The 19,450-nt window shown below is 47.4% G+C and overlaps 1 protein-coding gene across 2 annotated transcripts in view; it reads right to left on the reverse strand.

The window, feature by feature from the left end:
- MTOR (mechanistic target of rapamycin kinase) overlaps window positions 1–19,450 on the reverse strand; it is a 126,044-nt gene that overhangs the window by 94,871 nt on the left and 11,723 nt on the right. For both annotated transcript variants that reach the window (XM_059138326.1, XM_059138325.1), the window contains exons 7-18: window positions 14,629–14,904; window positions 14,434–14,542; window positions 10,940–11,126; window positions 9,846–9,974; window positions 8,891–9,135; window positions 7,631–7,846; window positions 7,080–7,285; window positions 2,603–2,725; window positions 1,900–1,989; window positions 1,684–1,776; window positions 668–802; window positions 302–431 (exon numbers count right to left, since the gene is read on the reverse strand). In XM_059138326.1, the coding sequence (XP_058994309.1) occupies window positions 302–431; window positions 668–802; window positions 1,684–1,776; window positions 1,900–1,989; window positions 2,603–2,725; window positions 7,080–7,285; window positions 7,631–7,846; window positions 8,891–9,135; window positions 9,846–9,974; window positions 10,940–11,126; window positions 14,434–14,542; window positions 14,629–14,904 (1,939 nt within the window). The remainder of the gene's footprint in view (window positions 1–301; window positions 432–667; window positions 803–1,683; window positions 1,777–1,899; window positions 1,990–2,602; window positions 2,726–7,079; window positions 7,286–7,630; window positions 7,847–8,890; window positions 9,136–9,845; window positions 9,975–10,939; window positions 11,127–14,433; window positions 14,543–14,628; window positions 14,905–19,450) is intronic.

Below are 19,450 nucleotides of genomic sequence, written 5' to 3' on the forward strand. Positions count from 1 at the left end.
GAGATGAACAGAGGGGATGGGGTGATAATTCACAGCTCTCTCATCAGCACCAAAAAGTGGGTATAGACTTGGCCTGTCGACCCTTGACAAAGAATGTGGACAGATGGAAGGACTCTGGACACACTGGGAAGCAGCACCCCTGTTGTGATTCAAGAGAAAACTTAACTTTCCATTCAAAAGTCATGAAGTGGGCCAATATGCTCTAATCTGTTATCCAGCCCAAGGCTCTTTCTAAGCACAGCCAGCGAGGACTTTGTGAGGCAGAAACTTGGCGAGTCTTTCACAGTTCCCCTCCACTTACAGGAATCCTGACTTGACTTGGATTCAGACAGGCTGACGGCAGAAGCATCGCGGGACTGGTCAATCATGCCAATGTTTACTTTGTGCTTGTAGGGATCCAGGGCCCCTAAAAGCCCTAACACACGGATAGCCTAGGTGAGAAAGGGGGGGGGGGAAAGAAAACATTCATCACAATGTCCGGTGTTGGCTTCGTGACTCCTCCTCCTCTCATGTCCCACGACATCCAGCTGACATCTGAATGACCAGCTAGAAGAACAAAACGGAGGGCAGGACAGCTCATCAACACTCCGTCCGAGCACGTTAATGCCACAATCTCTCCATTCTCCCAGCAAAGTCTTTAAAGAACCAAGTTTGCCATGGTCCCTACCTCTCTCCGTGTCCCCTGGTTCTGCTCAGTCTTCAGAAAATTCAGCAGGACCTCAAGCAAAGTGGGGTATTTCCTATAGGGCTCCACCACATAGCCAGTGCTGGCCACCAACTGTCCCAGGGTCCACAGAGCCACCTGGACAAGCAACAGAACAATGGCTTGTTGAACCAGTGAGAAGAGAAAGCATGGTTTGTACTCTCTGTTAATGACACAATGAAGTAGGATGCCTGGGTGGCTCAGTCAGTTAAGCGTCTGCCTTCCGTTCAGGTCATGGTCCCAGAGTCCTGGGACCAAGTTCCGCATTGGGCTCCCTGCTCAGTGGGGAGCCTGCTTCTCCCTCTGCTTGTATGCTCTCTCTGACAAATAAATAAATAAATTCTTAAAAAAAGAAAAATGATGCAATGAAGCGTTAGAGGCTTTTCCAAGAAAAGACGTTTCCATGAACAGAAATCCTTGAGAGTCTGGGCATAAAAACAAGGCCACAAACCAACATAACCAGCACTAGATCAAGAGATAAAAGAAGAGCCCCACCGTTCTCAACGGAAATACACAGCCCTTCCACGTTCTGAGTGATTAATGGGAGAAATCAATTTAAAAGGAAATTAAGATTGTTCTTAATTTTGGTCTAGTCATAGACTGACCTCGGTGACCAAACTAAATGAAGCCAGAGCTGGGGAAGGGTATGCTGAAGCTCTACTTGCCTCCATAGCTACAGGCCCATGCTTTCTCTTTCCCTCTTGGGGCTGGGGCTCTGACAGATGACCTGGATTTTCTTTTACCCAGAGGAAAGGCCACTGGCCAGCAGCCCTGAGGATTACTGAAAGCGAATCCAGGTCAGGATGGCTGCTAATTCTGGCTCCAGATCTTTCTTCATTTTCCTCAACAGATATTTCCGAGTATTTACTGTGTGCCAAGCTTTGGCTCAGGCACTGGCTGGGGGCACTAAGTGACGAAGAAAGGCAAAGGCCCTGGCCTCAGGGGCTTGTTCTACCCAGTCCGGAAGAAGCAGTACACACCTGCCTTTTGGCCAACAGAGAGGAGTCCTGCAGCATGTCCATGATGGTAATAAAGAGTTCGTCCACCCATTTCCTCATTTCCAGGCCACTAACCTATAAAATGAAAAAGAGGGTGGCAGGTAAGATTAGAGATTATGGCATTACAAAGTATTTTGATTTCCTCAGAGGCTAAACAGTATTCTTTCCATCCTATGGAGAAAGCAGCTGTCCCCTTACCTGAGCCAATTCTCCTATCGTAGCCAAGACATTGTTGATCACACCTGGGTTTGGATCAGGGTCCGGATCTTTCAGTTTCAAAATTAAAGCCTATGAAAAGAAGGGATGATAAAAACGAATGCAGGACAGAATCTACTAGAAACCCTTCTTTCACGTGAGTAAAATTCACCTGAGAGACCATTTCAATCCTAGATAAATTACTTCTAGGCTTTATGAATCCAGGATTTCTCCAGAATGTGAATTCTAAAACTCTTCTCCATACTGAGCCTACTTAGATGTATGAGAAAGCTGAGAAATGCCTTGAGAAAAACACGTTTCCTGTGCCTTCTCACACAGTACCTGATCATCTGCCAGATTCACATAAGTTCTGAAAGATTTCTAAAGCCTCTAACATATTCGAATTTTAAAGCTGACTTTTTTTCACTTTGAAGTACCTATTTTACGCCAATCTCTACCTACTTCTCCTTTCCAAGCACATTTGATGATGTGCTCCAATCACTGTATCTTATCTCTTATACGGAGAGCCCTTTCCTCCAACTGGTGAGATTTTCACTGTTCTTTCACTAAGAATGTTTGATGTGGCCCTTGACCCTGAGCCTGGGACGGAAGAAACTATCTACTAAAAAACTCCCATTGTCTCAAAGGAGCGGACATAAGATGACTTGCAAAGAAAGTACCAGCTTCTCTAGCTGCTATGACTTACCTTCAGAATGGGCTCCATGTAGGGGCGGATGAGCCGGGGGGCATTGGAGACCAGGTGCCCCAGCATTCGGGCACTCTGCTCTTTGATTCTTCCAATGCCACTGTGCTCCAGTTCTGTCAGAATCTGCAGGAAAGAAAGGGGTGGCATGGTAGAGAAAGTTCTAGAGAGGAACGGTGTATTGAAGGGGAAACACGGCAGGGAACCAGAGGAAGGAACCAGAATTGCACTATGGATCAAGGAGCTGCTGGATCCTCCACAAAGGCCAACTGCTGAGGACACAGCAGTGATGGGAAGACAGACTGCTGGAAATCAGCCCCAGCCCCCATGGTCCCCCAGCCGTCCCCGAGCACAGCTTTAACAGTACGGCACAGGCCCAAGGGGCTGGGAACACCAACACGGACAGCGAGAGCCAGGGTCTGCAGAAATGAGGAACAAGGGAAGGGTTCTCTTTGAAAACAATCTTTGCAAATCACTGAGGAGGCCTATAAATAATGACAAAGAATCAGAGAACAGACCAGCTCTGCTATTGAAAGAAATATTAATACTCAGTAGTGGTTTCAGGGACGTCTAGATAAACCCAAACAGTCAGGGATTATACCAACAGAATCCCCTTGGGCCTTGATGAACAGAAATAACAAGTTTGTTCTGACATCCTTAAAACACCAGTAAACCAGCACATTCTACTCACTGTGACACAGATATAAACAACTTAATAAAGAGAGACTCCTGGCGAGCTGAAGTTGCCGGAAGGAAATCTCTGAACCGTGAGAAAAGTGCATGTTAACTCAGCTACCCAGAGGAAGAGTTTATAACTTAATAATATGTTTTGTCTTAGGTTATTGATTTAATAATTCTGACTTTCTGGATTCCTCCCGGCAGCCCATTTTCCCCTGTCACAGCAGACAGCAGTGAGAGGGGACAGAGGGACTGCTGAGAACAGACCCACAGGAGCCAGGAGATGGCTGGCAGGGAGGAAACATGCCCGTGAGGAGAGCACCAATCTCCGGAGCATCAGGGGCCAAATCAAAGATCCCCAAATTCACTTCCAGAGCCAGCAAGCATCCCTGTGCCCTGACAACGATACCCTAGAGCCCCCTCTGATGATCGAGGGGCATGAGGAAAAGAGAGGCATGAGGAAATGTCCCATATCAAAGCGCACAAATGTGCGATTCAACTTGTGAAGGTCTGTATCCACACTTGAAAACAAGAAAAATTATGCACCCAAAACCATAAGATACCTAGCAATAAACCTAACCAAAGAGGCAAAGAATCTATACTCAGAAAACTATAAAGTACTCATGAAAGAAATTCAGGCAGACACAAAGAAATGGAAAAATGTTCTATGCTCATGGATTGGAAGAACAAATATTATGCAAATGTCTATGCTACCTAAGGCAATCTACACATTTAATGCAATCCCTATCAAAATACCATCCATTTTTTTCAAGGAAATGGAACAAATAATCCTAAAATTTATATGGAACCAGAAAAGACCTCGAATAGCCAAAGGAATATTGAAAAAGAAACCCAAAGTTGGTAGCATCACAGTTCCAGACTTCAAGCTCTATTACAAAGCTGTCATCATCAAGACAGTATGGTACTGGCATAAAAACAGACACACAGATCAATGGAACAGAATAGAGAGCCCAGAAATAGACCCTCGACTCTATGGTCAAGAAATCTTTGACAAAGCAGGAAAAAATGTTCAATGGAAAAAAGACAGCTCCTTCAACAAATGGTGTTGGGAAAATTGGACAGCCACATACAGAAAATGAAACTGGACCTTTCCTTACACCACACATGAAAATAGACTCAAAATGGATGAAGGTCCTCAATGTGAGAAAGGAATCCATCAAAATCCTTGGGGAGAACACAGGCAGCAACCTCTTCAACCTCAGCCACAGCAACTTCTTCCTAGGAACAATGCCAAAGGCAAGGGAAGCAAGGGCAAAAATGAACTATTGGGACTTCATCAAGATCAAAAGCTTCTGCACAGCAAAGGAAACAGTCAACAAAACCAAAAGACAACTGACAGAATGGGAGAAGATATTTGCAAACGACATATCAGATAAAGGGCTAGTGTCCAAAATCTATAATAAAGAACTTAGCAAACTCAACACCCAAAGAACAGTCTAATCAAGAAATGGGCAGAGGATATGAACAGACATTTCTACAAAGAAGACATTCAGATGGCCAACAGACACATGAAAAAGTGCTCCACATCACTCAGCATCAGGGAAATACAAATCAAAACTACAATTAGATAACCCCTCACACCAGTCAGAATGGCTAAAATTAACACGTCAGGGAAGGACAGATGATGGCGAGGATGCAGAGAAAGGGGAACCCTCCTACACTGTTGGTGGGAACGCAAGCTGGTGCAACCACTCTAAAAAACAGCATGGAGGTTCCTCAAAAAGTTGAAAATAGAGCTACCGTACAACCCAGCAATTGCACTACTGGGGATTTACCCTAAAGATACAAACGGAGTGATCCGAAGGGGCACGTGCACCCAAATGTTTAGAGCAACAATGTCCACAATAGCCAAACTATGGAAAGGGCCTAGATGTCCATCAACAGATGAATGGATCAAGAAGATGTGGTATATATACACAATGGAATACTCTGCAGCCATCAAAAGAAATGAAATCTTGCCATTTGCGACGATGTGGATGGAACTAGAGCGTATCATGCTTAGCGAAATAAGTCAATCAAAGAAAGACAACTATCATATGATCTCCCTGATATGAGGAAGGGGAGATGCAATGTGGGGGGGTTGGGGGGTAGGAGAAGAATGAATGAAACAAGATGAGATCGGGAGGAAGACAAACCATAAGAGACTCTTAATGTCACAAAACAAACTGAGGGTGGCCGGGGGTAAGGGGGTAGGGAGAGGGGGGTGGGGTTATGGACACTGGGGAGGGTATGTGCTATGGAAACTGCTGTGAAGTGTGTAAACCTGGTAATTCACAGACCTGTACCCCTGGGGCTAATAATACATTATATGTTTATAAAAAATTAAAAAATTTAAAAATAAATAAATTAAAATTTAAAAAAAAGAAAAATTAAAAATTTGGGGGTTTCAAGGGGTAAGCTCAGTACATGGTAAGTCCATTCAACGGTGCGTCACATTCTCCAGTATCAGGAAAACTGAGGTGGCCTGATAGCCTGGCGGCTTATTGTAACCTTCTAGAGGACACAGGCCATGCCTGGCTTATTCACTAATGTTTCCAGCACCCAGCAGGACCTGGAAGTTGGAAGATATCCAAAACATCTATTGACTGAATGAACACATTGATATTCTCATTAGGAAATATTTCTCTATCAGGCTTTTTAAAGCAGGATTTGGGTTGGCAGGCTCAACAATGATTTGTTTTCCTTCCCAAAACCTTAGGGATTTTAAAAAAGACTTCAAAGGGTAGGCGCTCCCAACACAGGCCAGCAGTTGAAGAAATAAACCACCAGGCTACAAACAAGAGCGCCAACATAATACAATCCTCTAATTCGTTGACTGATGACATAACTTACAGTCACTTTAGTTATGATTGTGAATACACCACATTTCTCTAGGATGAAAGTTACGTATGTTAATGATTCATCTGTGTTTACGCTTTCTGTGGGTGGGTCAAGAGGCAGATCAAGAGGGAGGGACAGGGTCGAGTCGGGGGACAGGAAAGGACTGGGTGAGGCACACTGAGACCCAGAAGAGGTCAGGTAGAAAGGACTGGATCACACACCACTCGCAAGGAGGCCATTTATGTGTGTAGGTGGAGACAAAAACTGGGAAAGAGGTTTTAGCAGGAATGGAAAATCCTGGGGAGCCTGGCTGGCTCAGTCCATAAAGCATGCAACTCTTGACTTGGGGTTGTGAGTTCGAGCCCCACGTTCGGCATGGAACCTACTTAAAAAAAAAAAAAAAAAAAAAGTCCTAGTAGATCAAGCCACAAGGCCAATCTGAAGCTACCTTTGGTTCTAGTCTTCTAGCTGGCTTAGCTTGGCATCTGATATTATTTAAGAACGAATGCCAGGGATCACAGACCAGGGCAATGACCATGAGAAGCAATGTTGGAACCATTCTCATCCTTGGCCTCTGTGCCAGACCTGGCATCAGCAAGAGCAGGAGAGTGGAAAGGAAGGTCGGGTGCTTTGAAAACGAGACGCCATCTGCGGGCTGAGCGGAGAGGGCCAAGGAGTGCAATCTCTAGGGACTTGCCAGCAACAAGAGAAGAACTGCAGAAGAGGTTAGCTGGGATAGGAGGGCCCCTGGAGTTACACTGCCGAGAGGCTGACGAGGTGATCAGCACTGGAACTGCAACTGTGAAGCTGGGAAAACAAGCACTCTTGGAGCCAAAGGTGGCTTTTACCAGGTATCTCGACCTTTCTCTCCCTTCCTGGTCCTCGTCTCTCTTTCCCCCAACCACTCTCACAGTGACAGTCCCTTTGCCACTGCCTCTAGGTCCAACTGTCACACCATTACCTGGATGAGCATCTTGCGCAGGAAAGGCATGACGAAGGCCGGGTTCATGCTACTGAGCCGCCCCACGGTGCAGATGGCCAGCTCCCGGATCTCGAACACCTGGTCGTTCAAGGCCACAAACAGGGCCTGCAAATTCTCTGCCTGGGCCAGGTGGGCATCGAAGCGCTCATCCAGGGATGCCAAGACACAGTAGCGGATGTCAGGGTCTGCAAGGGCAATGATGCCTTTGAACGCCTCTTCAAAGCCATCACCCCTCTGGTCGTTTCCCAGATTCTGTACCCACCACCTCCAGCTTAGGGAGAGGGTACCACGTAACTTTCTCTCATCTCACCCGTCAAATCTTTCCTGTACTCACAGAAGCAACGGCAACAGAAATTAAAGACAGATGCTTTTACACCAGCAGGCTGGAGTAGCCAAGTCCAGCACTTTGGCTGAGACATCAGCGGACTAAGGCCAAAAGTCTCTAGAGAGGCCATGCAATGCAGCTGGCTAATCCCAACTGCCCCGGGCGCGTAAACTCCCCTAGACTGCTCCCGTCTCACCAGCCGTACCGGGATCTGTTATCCCAACCACGAGCAGCTTGCTGAGCACGTCTGCCACCACTTGCACCGCGGTCTGGCTGACCACGTGAGCGTGGCCGCTGATGAGGTGGACGGAGGGCGTGAGCAGGCGGGAGCAGGTGCGGGCAGCTTCCATGCGGATCTCCTTGTGCTCGCTGTTCAGGAAATGATCCGCACAGTGGCGGACGAACTGGGTCAGAGAGTGGCCTGGATACAAAGGCAGAGAGAAAACAAAATAAACACTGCCGCTCGAGACGGCACGCGTACAACTAGCTAGCTGCATTTTTCATTTCATGGCTACGAATTCAACTTTCAACAAGATACTGACCCAGAACGCTTCTCTTTAAAAAGGGTTTACAAATGGGTTTCTGATTGGCAGAGAGGCAGAAGGGAGGCAGAGGAGTGGGGAGACAGGAAAAAAGGCATTCCAGCCACCCCCTCCTAATCCTCTATTTCCTTCAAAGAATGAATTATTTTGTTTTATTCTGACCCAAACCTTTATATTCCCAGAGAGTAAAACAATCCTTGATCAAATTTACCTTGTCGATTTTAGTTCCCAGATTTGAATACCAAAAGACAGTCTGGCGTAGGCTGGGTTTAAATAGAGCTACTTTCTATTCATTACAAATACATTATCCTGGGTGTTGATCAGTGCAAGTGGAGGGGCTACAAGAGGGAAACCACAGACGGCTGTAAGCATTCAGATGGCACGTTTAGGCTTTTGTACTTGCTTGTTCTCCTGCAGTCTTGATCATTGCTACCTACATGATTTTAAATTTCAAAAGTATTCGTTTTTCTCTCCTGAAATAGATCTCCCTAGGGCATTGATATGGGTTTATCTGCAGCTTAGAACTCCACAGTACAGCACTCTTGAAAATCATACTGCCATAGGAATGGAAATTCTTAAAAGCCTCCTGGCTTAAACATTTTAAAGCATTAAATACCATCTCAGCTTCATGGATGTGCGGGGGATGGGGAGCTCCATCTCTGACTTTCTCATCTCTGAAGCATTAATTCCTTGGATCAATGCATAATTTCCCTGAGCACCATCTGCCCCCAAACTCAGGATGGGACAGAGAGACAGAGAGCAGGATTTACAGCACGTGCAAAGAGCCCAGGAGGCTGAGCTGCTACAAGGTCAGCTATCGGGTCTCCTGGATCCCAGGAAGATCCAGGACTTCTAGGCGCCCTCCTTTTCTTGGGGTTCCCAGCAACACTCACCGTCTTGGCAAAGTGGCTACAATTTCTTACCTTCGAACTCGAAGCTGCCAAGAGTACGAAGAGCCAGAGTAATGCTGCCCACATCACTGGCCTCAGGCAGGGCTGTGAGGCCAGGGGAAGCCAGCTGATGGGCCAGGCCCTTGGGCATGCCCGGGTGCCGGAGAGGTTTGTGCATCAGGACCAGGGACAGCATCTTCAGGAGTCCATCCTGGATGTCCTTCTTCAGCTGTGGAATCTGTCGGCTCAGGTCGTACAGCACAGCAGTGAGGGCAGGGCTGAGGGGAAGGAAACCAGGCACTTACGGCACTGGGCAAGACATCTGTCTGTTCTTGAGAAGAAACACCCCTCTTATCCAGCAAGGGGATCGGGGGCACCACTGCTTGGTCTTTAAAGTAGAAGGAATACTATAAAATAGAAGAGATGTCTTGAACTCTCTCGGCCATGTCAGAGATTTCAAAGCAATCTATGAATTTCTGGTCTTTGCCAGAACTTGCTTAATGTAATTTAGCCACTGCTGAAGACCAAGTCTCAATAAACAATCTGGGAAGCAAACGAGGAGCCTCATCCTTATTTTATAGATAGTGAACTAAAGCGAGAAAAACCAGGCAGCTTCCCAACGATGCCATGAACAGCTGCAAACATCAGCTGAGCCTGTCTTCTGCACAAGGCCCAGTGGCCAGAGTGCCTGGTACATGACTCTTTCACTTAACCCATGTGACAACCTTGAACAAGAGGAGCTGCTATTATGCCCACTCTTCAGGTGAGAAAACTGAGGCTCAGAGAAGTTAAGTAACTGGTGAGAATCACACAGCTAACTAAAGGCAGAACCAGGGTTTGAAACCAGCCTGTGTTTAGTGTGAGCTCTCCTGCCTGTCCAATTTTATGAGCAAACACCCACGCTCTGCTCTATCAACGCTGTCCAATATGCCACAGGTCAAGGCTCATATTACCCCAGATGGGAGAAGCTCAGGTTGCTGACACCCACCTCAGTCCCACTGCCAGCATGGGCTCCAGCAGCTCCTTGATATCCTGTTGGATGCCTGGCCCCATCGCCCGGGCTAGCATGCTGATACAGGTGAACACTGTGGCATCCACCTGCATGGCCTTCTGTCTCCTGCAGGGGACCAAAAGAGTGACTACTTCATACACAATGACATTGTGGGATGTCCCACCTCCAGATCACCTTGGGACAAGGAGGGCAGGGGATCAGACATGGCCAAAATTTGCTGGTGCCCAGATTATCTACTGCACAATTCTAGGGGACCGACCACACCCGAGACACTGTAGATTTGAATTTACAACAATCCAGCAGATGGCAGTCATGTATCTTGAGGAAGGGGCCCCTTTCTCGAATTTGCACACAAGGCATCATACAGGTTAACAGGGCTGGCCAAGGTACCTATTTAGGAAGCAAACTGAACAGTGTATCTATCAGGGACCAGGGTAGGGCACATCCATCGTATGGAAAATTCTTCTCCCCCGCAATGAGAAGGCTGGGCTTTAGAATGGGGAGGCTTATCCCTTCACTAGACCAATCCTTGCTACTAACACAGAGGAAGATCAAAACACAGCTTTAGCCAACACTGACCACCCTCCAGCCTTAGAGGAGACACCCCAGCCTCTCCAGGTTGCAGGGTACTGAAGGTTTTTCTTGTATTCTCTTCACTGGACGGCTACAGGGGGTAGAATAATGCACCTCACTTCAGTGATAAGGAAAAAGTGAGCATTAGGTCCCTTCACTTCTAGTCCAGAAGCTCTCTCTTCAGGTCTTACATCAAAAGGCCTTTGAAAGCCAGAGAAAAGAGCAAAATTAGGAGATTCCCAGTTAACTATAATACCAAAAGCAGCACTGGCATCTAACATGTTCACAAGGTATTCAACGTCCCCAAATATTTATATATGTATATAACTTCATTTGAAAAAGGCTGCCACTCCACTGAGGAAGGGTTGAGCTTTGTGAGATTTGCTACACCCTGGGGCTTAATGAGGAGGAGGCTTCAGCTCCATGGAAACTGGGATGGAGCATCCTTCTCCCCATCCAGATGGGGCGGAAGGTGGAATCATAACAGAGATGCTTACTTATGGGCAAAGTCCTTAGGGGGTAGGGCTGCACGGATGATGTCCAGCACCCGAGGTAAATAGACCTTAAACTCAGATCTCACAGCCACAGAGAGCAGCCCCAGGGCTTGGAAGGCTGCTGTACGTTCCTTCTCCTTCTTGACACAGCTTAAGACATGGTTCATGGTATCTTGGAGGTACTGGGTATCTGATCATAAGAAAGACAAAGCATATGGCTCAAGGTCAGGGTTGGTGTAGATATCAAAGGTAAGAGTTCCTATAAAACACTTAAATATAAGAATAAATCAATGGAGAGGCGCATGGAGGCTCCGTGGGTTAAACATCTGCCTTTGGCTCAGGTCATGATCTCAAGGTCCTGGGATGGAGCCCCACGTTGGGCTACTTGCTCAGCAGGGAGTCTGCTTGTCCCTCTCCCTCTGTCTCTCCCCTTGCTTATGCTCGCTCGCTCTCAAATAAATAAAATCTTAAAAAAAAAAAAAAAAGGAGGGGTGCCTGGGTGGCTCAGTCAGTTAAGCAGCTGCCTTCTGCTCAGGTCATGATCCCAGGGTCCTGGGATCAAGCCCCACATCGGGCTCCCAGCTCAGCGGGGAGCCTGCTTCCTCCTCTCCCTCTGCCTGCCTCTCTGCCTACTTGTACCCTCTACCTCTCTGTCAAATAAATAAATAAATAAAATCTTTAGGGAAAAAAAAAAAGGAATAAATTAAGAGAGCCTATTGAAAAAAGGTAGAGAATTTTAGAGGCTGTACTAACGAAAGTCTTAAGCTTGATAATCACTCCTCAGATACATCTTTTAGAAATATTAGAAATGTAAGATTTTTTTCCCACTTTAATTAAAAACAAAAAAACAAAAAACCAAAATCTTAAAGGGTCTCCAAAAACAGTAACATTGCATAATTATCCCCATTAGTGCTACATTTTGAGGGAAAGACTACATGCTCTTGTTTAAGAAATATATGTTAAATCTTGCTTAAAAACAAAGAGATGATCATCTAAACTATTTTATATCACACTGAAATTTAAAGTAATATTGAATACTGTTGTAATAAACAGGCCACTCTATTCAGCTTAGGCCTGGAAATCACTTTGCTATTACCCAGAGATTTTTTTATAGTTATATTTAATAGAACAAGACTTAGTCTGTAATTTGGGAAGCCACAAGTGTATTTTCATTAAGTTTCCATCAGCCAATGTGCACGGGTAAGCGATTCTTGGGCAATTTAAGCGAAAGTGTTATTACTCCTCTGAAGGTTGGAATTTCCTGATTTTTGCCTCTTCTGTTTCTTCCCTTCCATCCTGCTGGCCTCAAGTCCATGCACCAGCAGAAAATACAGAGCAAGGAGGCAAGACCACACATCTGCTAGCAAGTGAGGGGAGCCGAGGGCCCCCAGAAGCTCATTTAGGAGCCAGCAGAGTCCAAACAACACAGATGCCCCCTTGCATTTACTCTAAAGAGAAAGGTCTTCTCTCATGGCTCTCGGGGTCAAAGCATTCTGGGGCTTGAAAACAGAAGAGCAGGGCGCCTGGGTGGCTCAGTGGGTTAAAGCCTCGGCCATCAGCTTAGGTCATGATCCCAGGGTCCTAGGATTGAGTCCCACATTGGGCTCTCTGCTCGGTGGGGAGCCTGTTTCCCTTTCTCTCTCTGCCTGCCTCTTTGCCTGCTTGTGATCTCTGTCAAATAAATAAATAAAATCTTAAAAAAAAAAGAAAAAAAGAAGAAGAAAACAGAAGAGCGAGGTTACGTAACCTCACAATTTCAGACATCCACGAGGAAAGTGGGACTTCTGCACGGACACAGCATTTCAGCAGGAAAGGAGCTGAGGGTGACGTCCTTTGCCCAATTCAGCACCCTAAGGGACTAGGAATTGTTCGAGGTTCCAGCCCAATCTTAGCGTGTTTTTGATATGGCCAAAGCTTACGTCATCGGGAAGTTCAAGCAATGACTTCCAAGCTGCAAGCTTTAAAAAAGCATCACCTTCCCCATGAGGCCACACATACGGGGGCTGCCCAGGCTGCATTTCAATGACACATTTTAGTATAATATTTAATAAAACAACAAAGACCCACATCAAAAGAATACACCTGGGGGCCCTCTGAGCCTTGGTATCCTGCTCCTAGGCGGTCCTTTGAACTTACTGGGGTAACTGCTTCTATAGCATGCCAGACTTTGATCAAATTCGGCCTAGTTATTACTTTCTTTTGAACCACAGACTTTCAAACCACGGTTATTTAAAGCCCTACTGCACGGGGGCACGTCTGGTCATTAAAAAGGAGAACAGCTGCTGGGTACCAGGTAGGAAGAATGGAAAACTGAAAAGATATGATTTTCATGGTTATCCTTTCTCTCTGTTCATTGATGTTATGTGGCTAATGGTCTCGCCCTTACAAAACACCTTCTCATCTCACACACAGCACGTTGAATGCCAACCATGTATTCTTCCCATTTTGTCCAGACTGGGGGGGGGGGTGAGAAATGAGTCTGTGTGCTAGGAGGGAAAGGCAGGAGGGTCGGGCTGACCTTCCACTTCCCCTCCTGGCTCTCAGGTGCTCCTGAATGCTTATTAAGGCGACGGGCACCGTAGGGAGGTGGGAAGAGATGTTCAAGATGGGGGTCTCTCCACTCAGCGAGGAGGGAGGTAAGAGAAGGATATTAAGTACGAACAGGCAACTGGAGTATTACTACCATTTTTAACCTTGACCTTCCTTCTAAAATGGATCTGAAGTGAGGGGCAGTAAAAGCAGAATAATGGCTTCCATCTACTGGGGCTTACTCTGGCCCTCGGGACGAGGTGGTCAGGCATTCGCGCAGCTCATCTTATAAGGCAAGGACTGACCTTCCCCACTGACAAGTCAGGAAGTGGAGGCCCAGGAGGGTCAAAGGACCTGGCTGAAACCTCCAGTTGAGGACAGAAGTGGGATTCGTTCCCAGGTCAGATGCCGAAGCCTTCCCACAGCTGGGGGCCCTAAAGGAAGGGGGAGGAGAGTACGCCCGGCTGGAGTCACCCAGGAAGGCCGTGGGGAGAAGCCAGCACCTGAGCTGGGACAGCTGCAGGAGCCAGCGCAAGCCGGGCAGGAAGATGGGAGCCCACAGTCTGTCGTCTCTGAAACCTGCCTCTGAAACCTCCAGGCCCTCTTCCCTGGGAGCCGTTCCCAGCGGCCGAAGCAGGCCGGTCACCGCATCCTCCCTTCCTCACAGAGAAGCTACTGCGTAATATCGAAGACCCAAACTGCCCTTCCTTTGGTCTCTCCTAAGCCGGTCATGAACTTGTCTTCCATACACGCACAGTTGCTTGGCTCCAGAACGGCCTCCCTGCCTGCACCCTGATTCTCCCTGTGACAGCTTGAACGAGGCGCGCCTGAAGTCAGACGGGAGGCGAAGATACCAGACACGAGCCCTGCAACTGGCTTCAAACGAGAGGCAGACGTTGACTCTTGGGAACGACTTCTGTTCGATTTCCCTCCAAGAGGGAATGACACATGTCTGCGGACAACCTCACCTGTGAAGGCAGAAGGTCGAAACGCGGCCAGGCGGGGCAACAAATTAAGGATTGTCATCTGGATCAGCGAGTTCTTGCTATTCCTGCATTTCAGCACCCACTGGCACACCTGAGGGAGGAGGGCGAGGGTTGGTGAGGGAGCAGGAGCGCGGAGCTTGGGTGGGGGTTGGGGGGGGCGGACCTCTCAGCACTTACCTGGTCAAATTTCTCCTCCATCAGGTCTCTGCAACACCGACTCTCCACCAGGGTAGATTTCGCTGGGCTGGGGGAAGCCCCGAACCCCATGAGGCCTTGGTGAGAGCTGTACCCCAGCAGTCCCACCAAGGCGTTGGACTGCGGGGGCTGGACAGCCTGGAAACTGGTAAAGGGGGTGATGTGGCGCGGTTTCGTGCCGAAGCCCATGAGGTCCTTGCAGTACTTGTCATGTACCAGCTGCTGCTGTGTGATTTCTTCCATTTCTTCTCTCAGGCGCTGTGTGGTAGGGGAGGAGTCCGCTTTACTCACAGGTACCATTTGCCTACCGCTGTGGGCTCTGCAGAGTGACTCGTCTGCCCCACCCTGAAGGGGAACTATTTTCAAAGTGGGGGGTGCCCGCTTCTCATCTTTCTGGATTTGCCCAGAACCTTGCAGGGGGTTCTGTCCTAATTTAGGCAGAAGGGCACCACCTACTGAACCATGAAGGAGCAGCAGGGGGCTGGCTGCCAAGGACCCCTCCCTTGGTTTGGGAAAGCTGAGCTGCAAATGGCCATGACTCCAGACCTAAGGCTGTGGCTGAGAAGCCTCTGGCGAGGGTGACGGGCAACCCCATGCCCGGGTCCTGGCAGAGAGGACGGTTGCCTCTCCTCATCAGAAACCCAGGCAGAAACAACTTGGGCAAGTAATTTTCTCAGGAGCCGAGGAATTCCGTGGCAGGTGGGGACTAACCTGACTTACTGAGAATTCACATCTATGTCCTCCTAGTCCAAGGACTGCTTAGTGACAGTCCAAACTGAGAAGGACATAAAACAATGCGTTTCTCAACTTCCATACTCTTCCCGACACAGGCATTCTCACTTTTCAGACACGCTCTGCACTATTCTTATCAAGCTCACCCAGGACTCCGATGCTGCTACATGGGATGGTCAATTCTCAGTCTTCATCTTGTCTTCATCTTATCTGACTTATCTGCAGCATTTGATCCAACTTAAGATTTCCTCCTCTGAAAACTCCTTCTTCCTTGCCTTCTTGGATCCCGAGCTTTCCTGGCCCCGTGCATCTCCTCTCTTCCCCGCAGAGCTGCCCCTTGGTCCCCCCTGTGTTGCTCATCTCCTGACCTTGGGTATCAGGCCCCACCTCTTCTGCAACAACACTAGTGCTCTGCTGGGGATCTAGTCACCTGGTCTCAGGACTTGACGTCACAGCTATGTGCTGATGACTCCCAAATCCACGTCTCCACCCGGATCTCCCCAAGAAAGACTCAGTGCAATACCCAACGGGTGTCTCAAACTTAACATACTCATAAGCAAACTCCTGACCTTCTACCCCAAACCTGCTCCTTCTACCTCAGTCCTCCTGTCTCAGCAAATACCACCCTACCCTCCCAGTCACTCAAGCCCAAAACCTTGACTGCTCTCCTTCCCACTGAGCCCCAAGTCCTAAATTCAGAATCTAGCTACTCCTTGTGCCTCCACAGGTCCCCCTAGGATTCAAGCCTCTGCTAAGGATGCTGCAGTTCCGTCCTAACAGGACTCCGGACATCAATCAGCCCGGGGCCCTGATGATAATCCACTCAATACAGCGGCCACAGCGATCCTTCGGAAACAGGAGTCTAACGTCACTTCACTGCCCCAAACACCCTAACAGCTTCCCACGTCACACACGCGATCCATTTGGCGGCTCCCAAGATCCCACACGATGTACCCCTTTCCTTACAGCAGCGTTTCTCTGACCCCATCTCCCGCCTCCTCTCTCCTGTCACACAGCTCAGTCCCAACGGCCATCTCGTTCTCCTCCAAAGGCAGCCTACTCCCGCCCCGAGGCCTTCACGCCTACAGTACCAGCTGTCTGGAATGCTCTGCCCAGGTATCTATTTTTATCTGTCTTTCTTACCTCCTTCTCAACTGTGCCCAAACGTTACCTTCTTCTTCTTTTTTTTTTTTAAGATTATTTATTTATTTTTTTGACAGACAGAGATCCCAAGTAGGCAGAGAGGCAGGCACAAAGAGAGGAGGAAGCAGGCTCCCCGCTGAGCAGAAAGCCCGATGCAGGGCTCAATTCCAAGATCCGGAGATCATGACCTGAGCCGAAAGCAGAGGCCCTAACCCACTTTCTAAAATGTAATCCTTGATCCATGCTAGCACCTCCTGGTCTCTTTGCCTGCCCTACTTTTCTCCAGAACATTCAACATCACACGATACCCTACAGTTGAGCCTTGAACAGCAGGAGCGTGAACTGCACCGGTGCATTTACTGTGGATGTTTCCCCATAAACCCAGTACTTTCTTTCTTATGATTTTACCAGATTTTATATTCTCTAGCTTACTTTGTTGCAAAAATACAATATATTATACACCTAACATATTGAAATGTGTGTTAATTGACTGTTTATGTTATCGATAAAGTTTCTGGCCAACAGGAGGCTATTAGTAGTTACGTTTGGGGGAATCCAAAGTTACGTGTGGATTTTTGACTGCGTGGGGGGACTGACGCCCGGACCCCTGCATTGTTCAAGGGTCAGCTGTGTATCTTTTTACTTATTTGTGTATTGTCTCCTCCTGGTAGAATAGAGTGTTTTATTCACTGCTGCATTATTCCGGCTCTTAGGACTTGGTGCAGATGACCCATGGCAGGTGCTCAGTGACTGCTGAATGCATTAACAAGTTATAAAATTATAACCTTACATCTGGAATAGTTCTTTGGAACTGACAAAATTTACAAAGTTCTATTTCATTTAAATCTATTTAGGTGACATTCTGTTCTCCTGGGAGAAAACAGAGACCCCACAGTGGGGAAGGCTACGGTGGAAAGCCCAGGTTATACCTGGGTGGGAATTCTCCGAGGGTGACCGTTTACAGAAGGCCCACACTAGCAGGCGTCCTGCCAGGCGCTACACGTACAGTCAACCCTTGAACAAGGTGGAGGTTAGGGGCACAGACACCCCACGCAGTTGAAAATCCACGTGTAGGGGATTTTTCAGGCTCCCTGGTCAGAGGGGAGTCTGCTTCTCTCTCCCTCTCTGCCCCTCCCGCCCACTCACGCTCGCTTGCTCTCTTTCAAATAAATAAAATCTTTAAAAATAAGTAAAGGAGGGGCGCCTGGGTGGCTCAGTGGGTTAAGCCGCTGCTTTCGGCTCAGGTCATGATCTCAGGGTCCTGGGATCGAGTCCCACGTCCGGCTCTCTGCTTAGCAGGGAGCCTGCTTCCCCCCTCTCTGCCTGCCTCTCTGTCTACTTGTGATCCTTCTCTCTGTCAAATAAATAAATAAAATCTAAAAAAAAAAAAAAAAAAAAAGTAAAGTAAAAATAAGTAAGTTAAGTAAATAAATAAATAAAAGAAAATCCATGCATTACTTCTTCTTTTGTAAAGATTGTATTTAGGGGTGCCTGGGTGGCTCAGTGGGCTAAAGCCTCTGCCTTCGGCTCAGGTCATGACCCTAGGGTCCTGGGATCGAGCCCTGCATCAGGCTCTCTGCTCAGCGGGGAGCCTGCTTCCTCCTCTCTTTCTGCCTGCCTTTCTGCCTACTTGTGATCTCTGTCTGTCAAATAAATAAAATCTTAAAAAAAAAAGATTGTATTTAATTATTTGACAGAGAGATAGGAGAGCACAAGTAGGCAGAGCAGCAGGCAGAGGCAGAGGGAGAGGGAGAAGCAGGCTCTCTGCTGAGCAGGGAGCCCAACGTGGGGCTCAATGCCAGGATGCTGGGATCTTGACCTGAGCTGAAGGCCGCAGCTTAACCAACTGAGATACCCAGGCACCCCCATGTGTAACTTCTGACTTCCTTAAAACTTAACTACTAACAGCCTACTGTTGACCAGAAGTCTTACCGACAATAAACAAGTGATTAGCACACATTGTGTATGTGTACTATATGCTGTATTCTTACAAGAAAACAAACTAGGAAAAAGGAAATGTTATTAAGAGAATCATCAGGAAGAGAAAGTGCATTCACAATACCATACCATATTTATGGATAACCAAAGTGTATGTCATCTATTGACAGGATGAATCGTCTGTTAGTACCTACGTGAATACTGTCTTATCTGGAGCAAAACAATACAGATGTTATATGCATTACTGACACCACACAGCAAAAATGAAAAGATAGTGAAAAAGAAATTTGTATTTATTTATAACGATTCAGGCACCGATAACAAAGATGCAGTGATAAGACTGTTTTAGGGCAGCTTAGTGACATTGAGACGATTGCTTCATGGCAGCCTAGCCTATACTCTAATGAATGAGTTGTTATTAAATTTTTATAGTATATAGTACTATAGTCATATTCATAATATAGTATGGAAACACCGATTGATACATTTTTTTTAAAAAACCCACTTACCTGCGATGACAGGCTGATATGAGACAGGCACACTATATGGCCATGAAATTCTTTGAAAGCAAAGTTACAAAACGGTAAGTAAACCAACACGTTACTAACTTTCACTGTACAGTGAACGTCACTCACCTTACGCCGACACAGGGACAGGCTGTCCATTTCTGCATGAGCTTTGCACACGAGGTTCCACATGATCGAGTCTTAGGCAACGACAGTGACATAAAAACACCTTGTACAGTCTTGCTGTACAGTCAATAGATTTTCACACAGAGACTCACAAACGCACAGTAGCGAAGTTTGTTAACTGGACAGCACAATGACTATATCTTCCCTATCTGCTAGTGGGAAGTGGCTTGCAGGAAGGGTCCGTGTTCTTGCGGTGTCTCACGGTGAGCAGACTGAGACAGACGAGGTGCCAGCTTGCTGCTGCAGGGGTGGTAGCGGCGGGAGAAGTGGGAAGGGAGGCAGGGGACACGGCACACAGA

This window comes from Mustela lutreola, chromosome 10 (assembly GCF_030435805.1).
Source record: "Mustela lutreola isolate mMusLut2 chromosome 10, mMusLut2.pri, whole genome shotgun sequence".
In the NCBI taxonomy this organism is placed as follows: domain Eukaryota; kingdom Metazoa; phylum Chordata; class Mammalia; order Carnivora; family Mustelidae; genus Mustela; species Mustela lutreola.